The 16,245-nt window shown below is 37.0% G+C and overlaps 1 protein-coding gene across 2 annotated transcripts; it reads left to right on the plus strand.

The window, feature by feature from the left end:
• Nucleotides 1-1,996: 1,996 nt before the first annotated feature.
• LOC143446882 (D-glutamate cyclase, mitochondrial-like) lies at nt 1,997-13,100 on the plus strand. 2 transcript variants are annotated; one of them, XM_076946735.1, is made up of 7 exons: nt 1,998-2,170; nt 3,145-3,366; nt 5,499-5,771; nt 10,607-11,077; nt 11,364-11,831; nt 11,964-12,109; nt 12,242-13,100. In XM_076946735.1, exons 1-7 carry the CDS (start codon nt 2,068-2,070, stop codon nt 12,377-12,379), a joined length of 1,821 nt encoding a protein of 606 aa, XP_076802850.1. In that variant the 5' UTR covers nt 1,998-2,067; the 3' UTR covers nt 12,380-13,100. The 2 variants fall into 2 exon arrangements, with proteins under 2 accessions (XP_076802851.1, XP_076802850.1); XM_076946736.1 differs by lacking the exon at nt 3,145-3,366 and having other exon boundaries at nt 1,997-2,170.
• The last annotated feature ends 3,145 nt before the right edge of the window (nt 13,101-16,245 follow it).

The following is a 16,245-nucleotide window of genomic DNA, read 5'->3' on the forward strand; positions in this document are numbered from 1 at the left end:
CGTCGGATCTAGAGAGCTGGGCACGACCGCGCGGTATTTTTAGGAGCGACGCTCGTTTTTTAAATTAAGAGCAGAACCACGAAGAGACTCCTTATTAAGGGTTATTCGCTCGTCACTTTGTTGTTTTTTTGCTTAAACAACGCTGCAAACGCACAAATTGGATACAGATGTTTGGATTTAAAAACATTTGTAAGTTTTTAGACTGCCGTAAGATTGCAATTTTATGTAATGAATAAAAAATGATTGCTTTGGGACTTATTTTGCAAAGTTAACGGTGAAAATAAACAATACAGTTCGCAATGCTAAGTACATCAGAACCATAAACAACCTATATCTATGGTCAGAACCATGTGATGGCGGTTCGATATAAACGAAGTGTAGTCGGCGGGAAAACTTTCAAACTCAGCGATTTTAGCCGACTTTTAACCATCTTTTTTAGGGCAACCAATTTTGTTTGATGGGTATAGAACGTAGATCACTTCTTTTCTCCAGCGATGAATGGGAGCGGAGTGACGCTCTTTTAAAAATAGCAGTAGCTCAGCTATGTAATCTCATTCTGTATCACTTCATTTTGGTCTTTGTAAATGTACTGTTCTGAAGCCCCATTTGCTGCTTTCATAATACTGAAAAATTTGTATACAGCACACGATAAACGCAAGAACACAAGGTGAGGGTCACAGAAAATGTTAGAAAATGAAGGTTAGGTCACAAAAAAATGGTGACAAAAACTTTTGCCCCAAATTTAACCCGACAACACAATTTAGTGGTTTTTAGAGTGGGAAAGGTAACCTAAATTCTACTTTCGAAAACTTTGCGACTTCTGTCTCTGTTTCTCTACAGCTTGTAGAATATGGTAGAGATATGGGTATGTATATGGTAGGTCACAGTGGGTTGTGTGTTCGTTTTTAGCAAACACAGTGGTCTAATACAGGTTCTAGCCCAGCGATTTGCAAAGTTTTTTGAGCGTTGCCCAAATGTGAGTTTGGTGAACATCTCGCGACCCAAGCCTCGAACAGCGTATTTAAGTACAATTTGCCTATTAACCAGTGAAATAGTAAGCTTAATATAATAACTCCAAAATAGAAGTCTAGTGTACGAAGGCGTCCTGTGGTTGTTCACTTGTATACTAGACCCCAAAATAGTACCGTAATTAATTAATTTTAACTTGTAAACTTTAAAAGTTATAAACAACGTTATCTTTTACCATGCAGTTGTTAGAAATCCCGGATGAAATGTCTATGATACAATAATTCAAGCTATTATTTTATGATAAAAAAACTTGAAAAGAGGAAAAAAGTGTAGCGGCCGTTGGGTGCTTCTTGGTTTGTCGCTGGTTGGCGCCCTCAGAATACTCCCCGCACGTGGTACTTCTCTCACTGTGCGTCCGTTTTCCCATTCCTTTTCTTCACGGCTTCGGTATAAGACGCCAGTTCGATTAAAGCTTTGAACTAAGAAGGTCGTGTTTTTTCTTTCAATACATGAGCGAAACTAGCATACAACTGAAGCAGCAGCCTTCTGAGTCAGGAGTCAGCAACCGAACAACGTACAAGCGCTAACCTTCGCCATAAAAAGACTGTTGAAAATATAAAACACGATCTATTTTAACCTTCGAGACCCACGTTTGCATCGCGTCGACACAACCCATTTTTTGACCCTTCGCGACTGTTATTTGGGTTGCAACCCATACTTTTGGGAACCATTGCTCTTGCCTACTATTCTTGAGTTTGGCATTTTTGAGGGAATTAAATAGTGCTACCTGGGAAGGACACTTCCTTTCTGATAAAGGAGTTATAGCAAGATATTAGAACTAGTTTATTAGAGTTCTAATGTAAACAACCAATAATTACGCCCTCAATAGTATGACTTGGTATTGGTGTAATACTTCGCTTCCTTGCCCACTTTTGAAAAATTTGCTTCATATTTGAAACTTACGCAATCTGTTCATGGTATACATACACAGAATCATTTTTGTGTACAAATTAATTGTCATGACAATTATTTCTTAACCTACATGTGTAGGGGTATTGGGCTTCAAGTAAGGTGTGTGCTGATAATATTTCATTTGCAATGGCTGCAAATTGTGATTTTTCTAAGTTTTCACCAGAGGACTTGCGGCTTATGATAAGAAGTGGTCAACTGAAAAGAAAACCAACCACCTTTTTTGCCATAGGTACTTATTTTGTTATCGTAAATTAGGACAGTTTGACTGTTGTGGCTGTATAACATACAATTCTAGGCTGAACTTACACAAAAAATGCTTAATATTGTGTTACAATGATTTAAATAGGTCTTGTGCAAAGAAGTACATCTACATGTTACATTTGAATACCAGACTACTACTAAATTGCCGAATAGGAAAAACTTGATTTGACGTGTATTAGTGCTTAAAAGAATTGACTTGACTCGTGTTAACATGGAAAATTTCAGTTAACTTCACTTGAGTCACAAAACAAATTACTTCAAATCAGTTTTATGTTTGTGAAAGAATTTATTAAAAAATCACAATGCAATACATTCTATTGAATGTGCATAAGATTCAGAAATAGATTAAATCAGATTTTATGCTATTATTTACGTTACGAGTACATTCAGAAAGCAATTTATCGACCTAAAACGAAAAAGAAATTTTAAGTTGTGACTTGGCATGTGTTAAGACTCACGACCATTAAGACTTGTTTCCATCACTCCATTTATGTGACACCACTATTTCCTACATATCCGACAGGAAAGAGTGGCAGTTTTCAAAGAAAAATTGTATGTGCAAACAAGCAAATTTCGGCGTACACTGAAGCCTCTATTCTCTTTATATTTGTTATGTATTGGCATTTAAGCAACCAGTTTTTGTTTATTATAAATTAACGTGAAGATGCAAAAATTTGGCGTGCACCTGGATGAAGCTAAGACATACAGGTGCCACGTTTTCCACTATGGCCTGCATATGGTTGAACACTTCTGCATAAGACCCATTTATTCAAGCATGCTGTACAATGTGTAGACCTATCCATGAATAAAACTAATTTATGGCCAATTTCCTTGTTTTCCTACTTCCTAAAATTAGTGTTATCCGTGTAAGTTATAAAAGAATATAGATGGCGTTGTGTAGTGTTTTGCATAGTTAGACAACATTGTATTGCACGTTACAAGGTTTTAAGCAAGCAAACTTAGCCATTTTGCCGAAGAGATATGCTGATGACTTCAGAAGGTTTTGTCAAGGAAATGCAGGAGCATGTCCGTTGCTTTATGAGAGCAAACCTGGTGAATGGAAAGCTCCGCCACTTTGTGCAGAAAGTGATGTAAGGTCAGATGTTGCTTTGTACAACAAAATAAAGAGCGGGAATGTTGATGGCCAGGTCGAAACACTATTAGGTCAGCTTTAGTGTATTAAAATGTTTGTGTTTATAGAATGTTACTTGTTGAAAATATATACAATTGACAGTAGAACCCCGGTAAGTCAAACATTCCCTATAGCCCAGACCGTTGTCAAATGGTTGTGTTAGCAAAACAATGCTGTACATTGCAATTGCAATAGAATAGAAGATATTCCGGACTGTGTTTAAATGGTTGCGATAATAAGGTGGTCATATTATCGGGGTGATCGCTAACTGGGGTTTGACTGTATATTTTTAAAATTGTGGACAAAGGTTTTACAAAATTTTATTAAGTTGTTTCTTTGACAATGTGACATGCAAATGCTTTAAGTAAGGGCTAGTGCTTATACCAGTTACCGTCATTAGCCCGTTTTTTTCCAATTTTTATGGGAGTGGTATGATAGCTTCCCCAATATATATGTCACCGCTGTAACCTAAGTTACTTGCATGTTCACAATTCTTGCTGCCTGCTCACTGAGCATGTAACACAAGCAAAAGTATTCGGCTTTGTGTAACAAATTTACACGAATATCATGTTGGTTGACGCAAACAAATTCCCAGTCTATTTGTATATTCGTTTCCCATTATGTCATGATAACTTGCAACTTAGCCCATTTTTACAATTAATTTTTGACAACAGTCGCTTTACCGTTAGATATTGTCAAAAATTCTTGGTAGGGATGAGCCGAGTCGAATCCGAGTCCAATTATTCGGTCAAGTATTGGCATGTTTTCAATACTCGATCGAGTATTGGTTAATACTCGATGACGTCACAGATGTCGGTTTTCGCGTGTGTGGTAGACTACGGTTTGCCATATGTGTCAGAATTCGCTTTATTCAGCGTGTATGTAAATTGCAAACGCGTAAGTATGATATTCTGCTTGGCCGAAAGATTCATAACAACGTGTTCATAAATTGCATGCACGCTAAACTATCGCGTTCACAAATTGTCAACACGATTGCAATTTACAAGCGTGTATAGGTGAGCCAATATAGTGACCTGTTTGGCCAAAACAGCTAATTTTTTCACGATAATTCAGCGTGCATGCAATTTGTAAACGCGTGTGTAATTTACCAAGGCGTTATTATGACCCTTTCGGCCAGGCAAAATATCTTTCACGCGTACGCAATTTACGAACGCGTTGAAAGAAACGAATTGGGACATATACTATACGGCTAACTACAGCAAACTTCAATAAACGTTTCAAATAACAAAACCGTTTAAATCAGTGGTTCCCAAACTTTTTCAGCTTGTGGCACTCAATAAAAATTATAAAACGCTCGCGGCACATTTACAAGAGAAGAAAAGTTCCTTTAAAAAAATTTATTTTCAAGTCTTAATGCGATGGATGTGCCTATTGGATGGACATATGTTTATTTATCAGCTATTGAAGCAGTTAGAAGATTTAGTTAAGTTAGGTTAATAAGAAAGAGTATGTTAGATGTTAAACATCCTTTTTCGGCAAATAGTGGCAGCGAAAAATATTGACTGTTCTTTGGTAATAAGTTCAACTTAAGTTTAGCTAGAACTACATAGTAAATAACGTTTACGATATTTTATGCCTTAAACTTAAGAAATACTATACATTAAGAAAAAATTAACTTCTGTATGTATTGGCCATACATCACACTTGTAAAGGTCGAGGCGGAAATAGTGCATGGCTATGTTCCAATACACTATACAGTGAACGAAAGACATGCCTAGCTTGTATAGCAGTTATAGTCTCTCGCGCTCATGGTTTGTTGATGTCTTAGGAACAACAAAAACGTGTGAAGATCTAAGTGCGCTATTTTATGCTTTAAGTTTTTAGAACGGAAAACAGTTACCTGAGTACCTTAAGCATTTTGTGACGTACGTAATTCAATAATGACGTCATCATCGAGTACTCGGACTCGATCGAGTAATTACGGTTTTGTCCCGTCCCGAATTCTTTGTTCATTATACCCATGAACAACAGTTTCTTGATATAAAGTCCACTTTCACTTGTATTAGCACTGCCAGGCCTTCACTAGGAATCTAGGTTCCAATTTCTGCTCTATATTGTGTTGTTTAGATAAACTTTATATGAATTGATTTAAACTTGAAGGCAATATTACTAACATTCAAATCATAATCTTTTTTATGTTTAGATTATGACTGGTCTGACTTGGTCAGCTTTTACTTGGGATGCAGTTTTTCGTTCAATCAGATATTGCTCTCAAACAATATATTAACTGCGGTGGATCAATCAAAAAACGTATCAGCGTTTGTTTCCAATATTGACTGCTTTGAAAGTGGTCCTTTTAAATGCAAAATGGTGGTCAGTATGAGGGCCATACCTGCTGACAAGCTTTCACTTTTAGCCACTTTAACAAGTCCACTCTCAGATGTTCATGGTGCACCCATTCACTATGGAGATCCAAGTAATTAATTAGTGATGAAATGTGATTAATGAATTTGTGACTATCTGACTTGTTAGCAATAGCGGAGTTAAGTTTTTAAAATTGAGGGGTAAACTAGAACTCATTACGGAGAATCCTTTTTGTTTACTTCTGTACGCTTTGTATGAATGTTTCACATCCCGAGGCTTTAAACTTACGTCGATATCTCCTTAATATTTGTCTCTTACAGGCAAATTACTCAAAGTACATAAAACACGGCCTGACCTGTCGACACTCGCCATATGATGATGATAACACATGCCAAGCAATTGCGTAGTTACATTTAATCACCGGGTAGACTTGTCTAGTACAACTAGCTCTAGTTGTAACTAACTGAGCGATGTATGCCAAGTGCAAGTAAGCCCAATGAAATTGAAGGAAAAAAAGGAAACGATAAACACATTTCACAGAACAAGAATGAAAACAGAAGTATTCGGGAATATTCTGTTTGCATATCAACGTTAATATGTAGACCTCATATTAAACAAATTGTATGCGGCGACTTTTTGCAAAAGCAAATTTTTCTTCCGGTGTGTCTGTTAACCGAACTGCTATGTTTCGATTAGATGAAAGCATTGCAACCTTTGACAGACTTACATCTCCCATCGTAGACGTGTACGCCGTCTTAATTAACTTCATTTTAGACAATGATCTTTCTGATGTTGCCGATGTTACAGGAAGTGTTGCTGCGATAACAAAAGCTCCCAAAATGCGGAAAATTTCTAATGTAAATTGATAGAAACAATTTTCTCAGCAAGGTCCTGGATGATGTTTACCTCGATGTCTTTGTCTTTGATGAATCGAATAACCAAGCAAAACTGAAACATAGCATCGTGTACATCTAATTCCAAGAATCGTGCCAACCATCTAATATTCAAGTAAACTTCTGACTACGTGACATACCACTAAAATAAGAAGCAGAAAGGTTTGTGTAAAGCATCCATAAAAGTGACGAATCAGCACAGGAGTTCGCAAGGTCGCGAAGAAAATCATTCCTCTAAAACAGGGGTTCCCAACCGGTGGTACGCGTACCACTAGTGGTACGCGGGAGCTTTTTAGGTGGTACGGGAGCAGCTTTCCGTTGCATGCGATATACAGTATAGTAGTATAACAATTCAATTTTGAGTTTCTAAAATATGCGAACAACACTTTTATTTCTTTCCGTACTAAATTCTCTGCACTCAGTAAGCTACTTTTGTCGATCTTGCTCCCTGCTGTCATTGTTATTAATACAATGCTGCTGTGCGAATATTGGATAAAATTAGTTGTTTTGAAAATAGTGGTACGTGTTGACAATCCGTGGTGGCTAAGTGGTACGAGAACATAAAAAGGTTGGGAACCCCTACTCTAAAAGATCAGCCTTGCTATCATATGGCGAAAAGTTTGTACGTGGTCGCCTCGGATTAATGTCAATATTCTTGTATTACGACATTCCTCCCTAATCTGCTATGCAACACTGCTTTCAGCTTGTTCGTAAAGCTTATCAAAAACTATTAACTATTAACTATACCCAGACAACGAATGCCGGAGTTATTGGCTTAGGTTCTCCACTTTCATTTGCTTTTAATAAATCCAAGTATGTTCGCTGTAATTCTCGATGTAAAGGTGTGGTAATGGAGAGAACATGGCGTAATACTAATGCGAGTAGAGTTAAGTTTTTTCATTGATTTTGACTTCGTTTCTTTGAATACGTGCAAGGGCTGTGAAACCTCTGAATATCCAAAAATTCTTGACTACATTGACAACCAACTGGTGTCACAACCTGTGTGTCACAACAACTGGGTCACATTGAAGAAAAAAAGGAAACGATAAACACATTTCACAGAACAAGAATGAAAAGGGAAGTATTCGGGAATATTCTGTTTGCATATCAGCGTTAAATGTAGACCTCATTTTAACAAATTGTATGCGGCGACTTTTTGCAAAAGCGAATTTTTCTTCCGGTGTGTCTGTTAACCGAACTGCAATGTTTCGATTAGATGAAAGCATTGCAACCTTTGACAGACTTACATCTCCCATCGTAGACATGTACGCCGTCTTAATTAACTTCATTTTAGACAATGATCTTTCTGATGTTGCCGATGTTACAGGAAGTGTTGCTGCGATAACAAAAGCTCCCAAAATGCGGAAAATCTCAAATGTAAATTAAGAGAAACAATTTTCTCAGCAAGGTCGAAAGCGTCACACAAGTGTTTCAGGTGGCGTGGTCTGGTGTTGCCTTTGACTTGTTCTTCAAAGATATTTCATTGATTCTAAGTGGGCTTGGTGAGAAAAAAATATACAGATTTTCCAGGATTTGGAATAATTTCGAAACGCAGTCTGTTTGCTGTAAACAAGACAACATTGCCAGATTATATCCATATGCAAGCAGTGAGTGTAAATTGCTTTTGAAATTTCAGCACGAAGACGAGATGCAACGCCCTTGTAACAACCCATCGTATGCTTGAACTGCGATATTTTCTTGATGTCCAGACTGAGCGAAAAGTACTATTTATTGTCAAAGTCTCGGAAAATTTCTGATGACATTACGCGAGCAAGCGGCGCAAATCAATCCAGCAGAATTCAGATATTAAACGCAGAGAGACAACTATGTTGTGATATCAGTGGTTTCGTCAAGTACTGTATTACTGTTGTATAACCTATCTCGCATTCTTCACCTCTTCCAAGATTACGTTCAAAACATATTTGCTCATTGTTTCGAGCATTTCTGTCTGAATTGGTACAATTTGCAGTGCGCTGTGATAGTTACTTTTTAGATTGCTGCAATACCGGATCATGGTATCCATAAATTCTAGAAAGTTTCCTTTGTTCGATGAAGTTCCCGACTCCTCGTGGCCTTGTAAAGGTGGCGTCAAACACCAAGAAATGCCAAAATTTTTGTTTTATTATACAGTGAATTTACTAAAAGACTGATTACTCGAAAAATCCTCCATGGGGCTCTCTAAAATTTTGCATGTTAATTTAGTATGCTTTGGACTACCATTCCATAAAATGCCATCAAAAAACCATATTCAAACTTTTTTAGAAGCGCAAAACAATCACTAGAATTTTTGGTCAAAAAAACCTAATTTTAGCTACTTTCATGCTAATTTTAGCCAAATTCTGCACTCGACCTGGGACATTGAAGCAATTCCCAGGCTACAAAACAACTCAACCATGCTGCATTCTGATTGATCTAAACAGGTTTTTTAAAGCCCTACGTAGGACGTTCAACAAATCCATAAAGATCTTAGTGTTAGGTGTTTGACGCTTCCTAAACTGTGTTACAGATTTTCTTCTGCCAAGTACGTTTTCTAACGCTTTCACGGCCCACTCAAAACCAACGAACGTTGTGCAATGCAGCTGGATTGTATTCTCATGAGAGATTAAAAACTCATCTCCGTTTGGGACTTAAAGTTACGAACAGACATGTAAAATTAAGTTAGTAAAATATAATAAAAACAGCAACAGCAGATTCGAGAGACCAAAAAAAAGAACAGGTCCTCGCTCTGAACACTCGAACGTAGACTGACTCCAAGGCCACCTTTTCTCAGGAATGCAACTACTCACGCCTGAAGCAAATGCGGGACACCAATCGAAAAAGACACGCATTGATTTCGCGTTCGACTACAACGAAAAACTGAGGCGACAAAAAGAACAAAATCAAATAAGACAGTGGACAAAAGAAATCAGGGTGATACAGCACTAACAAAATAAAAGCGTTGGAAAACACACGAAAAACAAATAAACAACAGTGCGAAATATTATTTTGCCACAAATGTAAAGGACAATTTTGTGGGCATAGCTTCAACAAAATGTGAAAAGATCTGATCAGAGCAGCCTTGTTTCCAGTGTTCTTCTTCACACTTCTTATTCTCTGACAACTGTTTCCATATCAGTTCAGAAACCTTTGGCTGAACATTTTTCAAATCAGATCCCCACAGATTTAAATTTAATTTATGAGCAGCGCTAATTGGCTGACGATTAAATTTCAGCATCCTTTTTCCACTCAAGCACTCTAGAAGTGAAAAAGGAAATGTTGTTTTCTATCGCTATACGCAATTAAAGTAATTAAAACCATAATAATTATATGCCATAATCAAAACAAACAACTATACGACTAACTGATGAACTTCACCACCCAACACTCAAACCGAACTCACTGGTGTTACAAATTTAGGGTAAGGGAACATGCCGAACAAAATTTGTGACATTGGCAAAACGGTGCGAAATTTTGTACTGTAACTATTGAGTATGCATTGCGGCTGAAGGCAAAATAACTTAACTTACAAAAGAATGTGCTACAGGAATTGATAAGTTCGTGCAACACAAACATGCATAAAATCAAAAGCGCGTGACAACAGAAAAACAAAAACAAATGTACGCTACACATTCTACAGAAAATATGATGAGACAATTGAAAATAACGAGTAACAAAAACACGTGTTAGTTAAAGTACCATTGCTGATAAAACCTTCGACAATCTCTGACAGTAAATTCATGACGTTATATTAAAACAAAACCATTTCATCTTTTTATTTGATACGGGTGAAATACCACTCACGTACTACTAAGGAACGTTTTATAGCATAATGTCAGGCGGCATTTATCAAAGGTATTTTGACACCAAAGAAAGGAATGAGAAGATGCATATGTAAACAACCACTTCGTAAACAGACGCATTGTAATACAATTAGCCTACCGCAGTTTATTGGGGCAGGCAAAAACATCTGTTTGCTATATTACTTGATGTATTTTTACAGATGCTATATAATATGCACTTGATGTGCTAATACTACTATTGGGCGTTTTATTGTCAAGATTACATCGTTTTACAGGCTTGATTGGCATTAACATTTTGCAAAATGTAAATTTGGGTGATGACACAGAATTCAAAGAGGGAGACATACCAGTTTTTTGGTGTTGTGGCGTGACTGGAATGAATGCTTTGATGGGGGCTAATCTTAATTTGGCATTTTCCCATTCGCCTGGTCATATGTTTCTCACTGACATTCCACAAGAAGATTTTGCAGAAGATGTTGGCCCAGATAAAGAATGCAAAGTAATAAAATACAATGAAAAAGTGGACATTTTCAGTGTTTTATCTATCAAAACAGAAAGAGTCATTAAATATCTCTCTCATGTAACATCTGAAGACCCAATGGGCAGAGGCATAAAGAATTTATTTCTTGCCGATGATTTTGAAAAAGCGGCACTTGCCCTCTCACATGCATCATCAGTAGGTCTTGTGACTGGTTTTCCAGTTCATATGGATTGCAACCCTCCTGATGAAACAGATGGATTGCCAGGTAATGATTTCTAACTACAAAAAGTATAAGCTTTTAACTTAATGTTGAATGAACCCATTAAGTTTGAGTTATGCTATGTTTGAGTCCTCTGAGGTCTGTATAATTGACGTTACTTTGATGGCATTTTTTCTATGACCAGTTTCATTTGGATGTTTTGGATTATTCAAATTTAAGCTTAATTAGAGCTGAGCTGTTATTGTTCTTCGACTGTAAATTTTCTGTCTTTTCATATTGTTAAAATACCTTTAATATTTTCATGGTAAAGTAATGTGTCCGCTTTTTGCAGGTGTAATCAGTTTAGCTGCTGTGTTGCAATCCCTTGGGAAAAAAGTAACAGTAATCGTTGATGACCATGCAACAAAGCTGAATGAACAAATTATAGCAAAATGTGTTGAAAAAGGTCTGCTCCCAAAGCAATTAGACATACTACCATTCCCTGGCAATGGGAGGCCTGTTGCTTTCAAAAATCAAGATGGAGAGCGACTATTTGATGTTTTTTTGGCCACTGAAAGAGTTGGAAGAACCAGAGATGTAAAATACTATAGCATGAAAGGAAAAGACGTTTCATCTCTTGTAAAACCTGTGGATGACCTTTTCATAGAAGCAACTAATTGCCCAAATGTTGTCACGATTGCTGTTGGTGATGGTGGAAATGAACTTGGTATGGGAAAAGTGCTGGATAAAGTTAAAGAATATGTCCCACTTGGTGACAAAATTGCATGTATTGTGGCAGCTGATCTTGCGATTGCAGCAGGTTAGAATTATTGATCTTGAAATGACGTCAAATGTTGTTGATATGTGTTTTTCATTATAATGTATAATTTTTGTTGCTGCTTTGCTCAATTTGAGTAGATACTTTTTATAGATAGATAGATTTTTTAATTAGGTTGTTCTAACTGGGGTTGCCAAGCATTGGCTTTAGCTTTGTATGCTCTCATGTCTTGCCCTATCCATGAGCGGTACATCAGAAGAGCAGTTGGTTTTCCATTTAACACAAGCCAGCTGCAGAAGTTCATTCCATCAATAGAACGTGTATGTTAAACTCTGTATTAGATGTAGGCCTAATGGACACTATTTTATGTCAAGCATGCGCAACACTGCTTTTATGATCATGGCTCAAATACGCAAGATTGTTACGTGCATTGTTTTACTTATTGTGAACAGGAGAGAGAAATTCTTTCCATTGTGGAATCTGCTGGAATGAAGGATGGAGTGCGACCAGATCAGAAAATGTCTGTTGACGGGATGTTTTTTGATAAGCAACATGCTGATGTTTTGAAAAGAATGAAAGAGCTGTTATAGATGGTTCCATGTTGTTTTTTCTTGTTTCCATGTAATTGCAATATTAGTACTCTTTATGCATCGCCTCATCATATAATCCTTGTGCGCTTCTATTAATCCTTAGGTGAAGGTGTCCTGCTCATCTAGAAAGCTCAGTGATAGCTTATATCGTGTTTGTGCATGTATCGCGTCTTTTTAAGTTTCTTTTGCATGGCTTGGAAATCACACCTTCGGCTTTTGTCAGACTTTATTTGAAATTGAAATGAGCCTGTTGAAATGCCTCTGCAAAGTCAACAATTTTCCAATTGGACTACTGTTTCATATATTTACTTGTATATGTATTAGTTAGTTTAGTTAGTTATTTACTGAAATATATTTCTTGAGCGTTAAGGAATCACTGCCGAGTTTAAGTCGTGCAAGTGCTTTTCTCAGTCCTAGAATGTTAGACTGTGATACTATCTTAGTCAGATTTTAAATTAATTACCTTTTAAGAAATTAAACATTTGTACAGTAAGCTTATTTTTCCTAAATATCTCCTTTTTGTTTTCATTTATCTAATCAATTTTTAAATGTGTTTGTAAGTTTATCGTCACTAATTTATGTACACTACATATGATCATTACGGATTCCTCTTCATCGTTGTGTCATGCAACTCTACCATGTATAATTGTATTAATTATTTTTGCCCGTTTGAAGCCCAGCTGGGATATGGAAAAAGGCGGCTTTGTCTGCATATACATTCTATTGCTCTGAATATCTGTGGTAATTTGTGTCGGAGCGTCATAGTTTCCCTCCCCATATGTACAGCGGGAAAGGCCCAATTCCGGTTCGCGGTCGATAAGGCCGTACTCAGGGCCAGAACTTTCTGAGCAGTGAAATTGCGAAGTCTGGTCGGACTTTCTAGCCAAATTTCGATGCAACTCGTTCGTTCGCATTCGTTGCTCTAATAGGAATTGTTTACAATTCGTTAAATATGAAGCGCTTCATATTTTTGTTGCAAGATACGTAGGCTATTAAGGAGGCGTCAAACCCCTAGAACAGGGGTGGCCAGACCTGCTTCATGCTCGAGCCGCATATAACAAATTCCAGTTTTAAAAGAGCCACAACACAAACACAATAAAAAACACGAATTTATTCACTCACAACGAAGTGTAGCTATTGATAAACATTAGTGCTGTGTGGTGATACTATGAGTCTCCACCTGGGCTTCACCAACTCTTTTTGCAATTATTAGTATAACCGTAACCAAGACTTAAAACTAGGTCAGCCCTGACGTACAGCTTCAATCTGACAGTTTACTTAACTACAGTGTACAAGTTAGCACACTTCTGTACAATAATGTACTTTTTGGAGTGTAATTTGATTATTACTAACAATGAGTCCATTATTACTACATGTGATAGAACGCATTGTTTCATAATCTGATCAAACAACTCGTCTAGACCGGGAAAATGCATGTCTAATTCAACAATGCTAATTCATTAAAGAGCCGCAGTTTGGCCACCCCTGCCCTAGAACTAAGATCTTTATGAATTTGTTAGACGTCCTACGTAGGGCTTTAAAAAACCTATTTAGACCAATCAGAATGCAGCATGGTTGGATTTGTTTTCAAGCCTGGGAATTACCTTCGCAGTTGGCGCGCTTCAATGTCCCAGGTCGCGTGCAGAATTAGGCTAAAAATTAGCATGAAAGTTGCTAAAATTGTTTATTTTAGACCATTGGTTCTTAAACTGGGGGGGGGGGGGGGTGCGCCCCCCTTTGGGGGCGTTTAACATTCATAAGGGGGGCGCGAGAGATGACAAACTGTCTATTATATCAGCTATGTCTAAACATGCTTTCTTAACTTTCGCTATAGGTTCATTTTTACTAAAATTTTAAAGTGTGTCACGATGGCAATTGTATTTTTGAAATTTGGATTCTGAAATACGTCAATTGTTACGTCATAATGTTTGGTGTTTCTCCGCATTGAAGCGTATTGTTTTCGTTTACTCATTCACGCACTCCTAGCTCGACTAACTGTTCTCTTTTTGCGGTGACCTGTTTTTTCTCACAACGAGGGGCGGCGTAACAAGAAACACTTTTACAAATGTATCACCTGTAAAAATACGTAATTTACACTAAATGCATTTTCTTTAGTTTTACAATTATGATGTACACAGGAAGTCAGATGTTTTTGCTACTAACCTGTAAATATCCGATCAGTTTACGACGTATAATTTTCGAGTCATTAACGATTGAAAATTTATGTGCAGTGTCGGCCACACATAATAAAAATACTAATGTTGCGCACCCGGTTTAAATAGGGTAAAACCAACGTCAGCCAACATTAAAACCGTAAAATGAAGTAAAACTTAAATTTAGTATTGATTTAATAACCAGGTATTTTAGTAATTAAACTAATTGTATTGACACAAAATGAGTGGAAAAAAGAGAAAGTATGACCAAAATTATCTGAAGTATGGCTTTATAGATACCACAGTGAACGGAAAAGTCGTACCGCAATGCGTGATATGCTTAGAAAAGCTAAGCAACGACGTTTTGAGACCAAGTCCTTTGCAGCGTCATCTTCATGAATATAAAGACAAAACCTAGGAACAAACTTGACTGTGAAGCCGACCTAAGATGTGCATTATCTTCTATAAAGCCTCGAATTAAACGTTTGGTTTCCCAAAAACAACTACATCCTTCACATTAATGAAAGTTAATTGAAAATAAATTGTTGTTTTATTTAATGCTTTTTTGTTTTGCAATGAGGTGGGGCGCGAAATTTTTAGGTACCGTCAAGGGGGGCGTGTGCCAAAAAGTTTAAGAACCCCTGTTTTAGACCAAAAATTCTAGTGATTGTTTTGCGGCTCTATAAAAAAAGTTTGAATCATGGTTTTTTGATGGAATTTTATGGAATGGTAGTTCAAAGCATATTAAATTGACATGCAAAATTTCAGAGAGCCCCATGGAAGATTTTTCGAGTAATCAGTCTTTTAGTAAATTTACTGTATAATAAAACAAACAAAGATTTTATGGCATTTTTTGGTGTTTGACGCCTCCTTAACTCTTTTTAATTTTGTAGGCCCCTATAAGCCTACCAATATGTTGTGTAGCGACTCGATTGCCATTACCATTTTAAAAACCTATCACAAACGCCAAGTCTGTAGCTCAGCACTATAAAAATCGATAGCTCTTATCGCCTATTGAGGTGTGAGTTGACCCAAAGAGATTTAAACACAGATGTCATTAAAATTTGCAGATTCCTATTCGCAATTCATTCGCAGATGTCATTAAAATTCCAAGAACCGGCTGAATCCCACCACTCTTTATGATTCATTCTATGTTAAGTAATGATGCATTTCATTTATGTAACAAATGCAATAGGCACTATCGAAAAGTTAGTTTCACCTGTATGCAAGTTTCGTAACTGTTGATGCATTTTCAGAAATGAATGGTGTCATAGATTTGGTAGTCATGTGTCGCAGGCCACTTCCAGAATTAAATATCTTTCTTCAATACACTAGCTACACTACATATAAATGTATGTGAAACATATTTTACTTAAAACAATGTCAGATCTTTCAAAATGCACTTTACACATTATCACAGCATTTCGAGCAAATAGGTTTTTTATGTGCTCGTCGCTTCTGCAAGCCAGCACAATACACTCCAACCTTTCTGCCCAGTTTTCCTTCTCCTTTTTTACAAGTTTTCTCGAAGGTATCTTAAACAGTGTCACGGCAGGTGACCTGTTGTTGCACATTGGCAATCAGCACAAGTTTACCATTATTTCAGACTATTTAGCCTATTTCAATAACACAAAACCTGCAACATAAGACTTATACTAATGAGTCTTAGTCTGTAAAGTGTTTATTCTGCGCGTGGAGCGAAATTTTCTGCGC

This window comes from Clavelina lepadiformis, chromosome 2 (genome assembly GCF_947623445.1).
Source record: "Clavelina lepadiformis chromosome 2, kaClaLepa1.1, whole genome shotgun sequence".
Taxonomy (NCBI): domain Eukaryota; kingdom Metazoa; phylum Chordata; class Ascidiacea; order Aplousobranchia; family Clavelinidae; genus Clavelina; species Clavelina lepadiformis.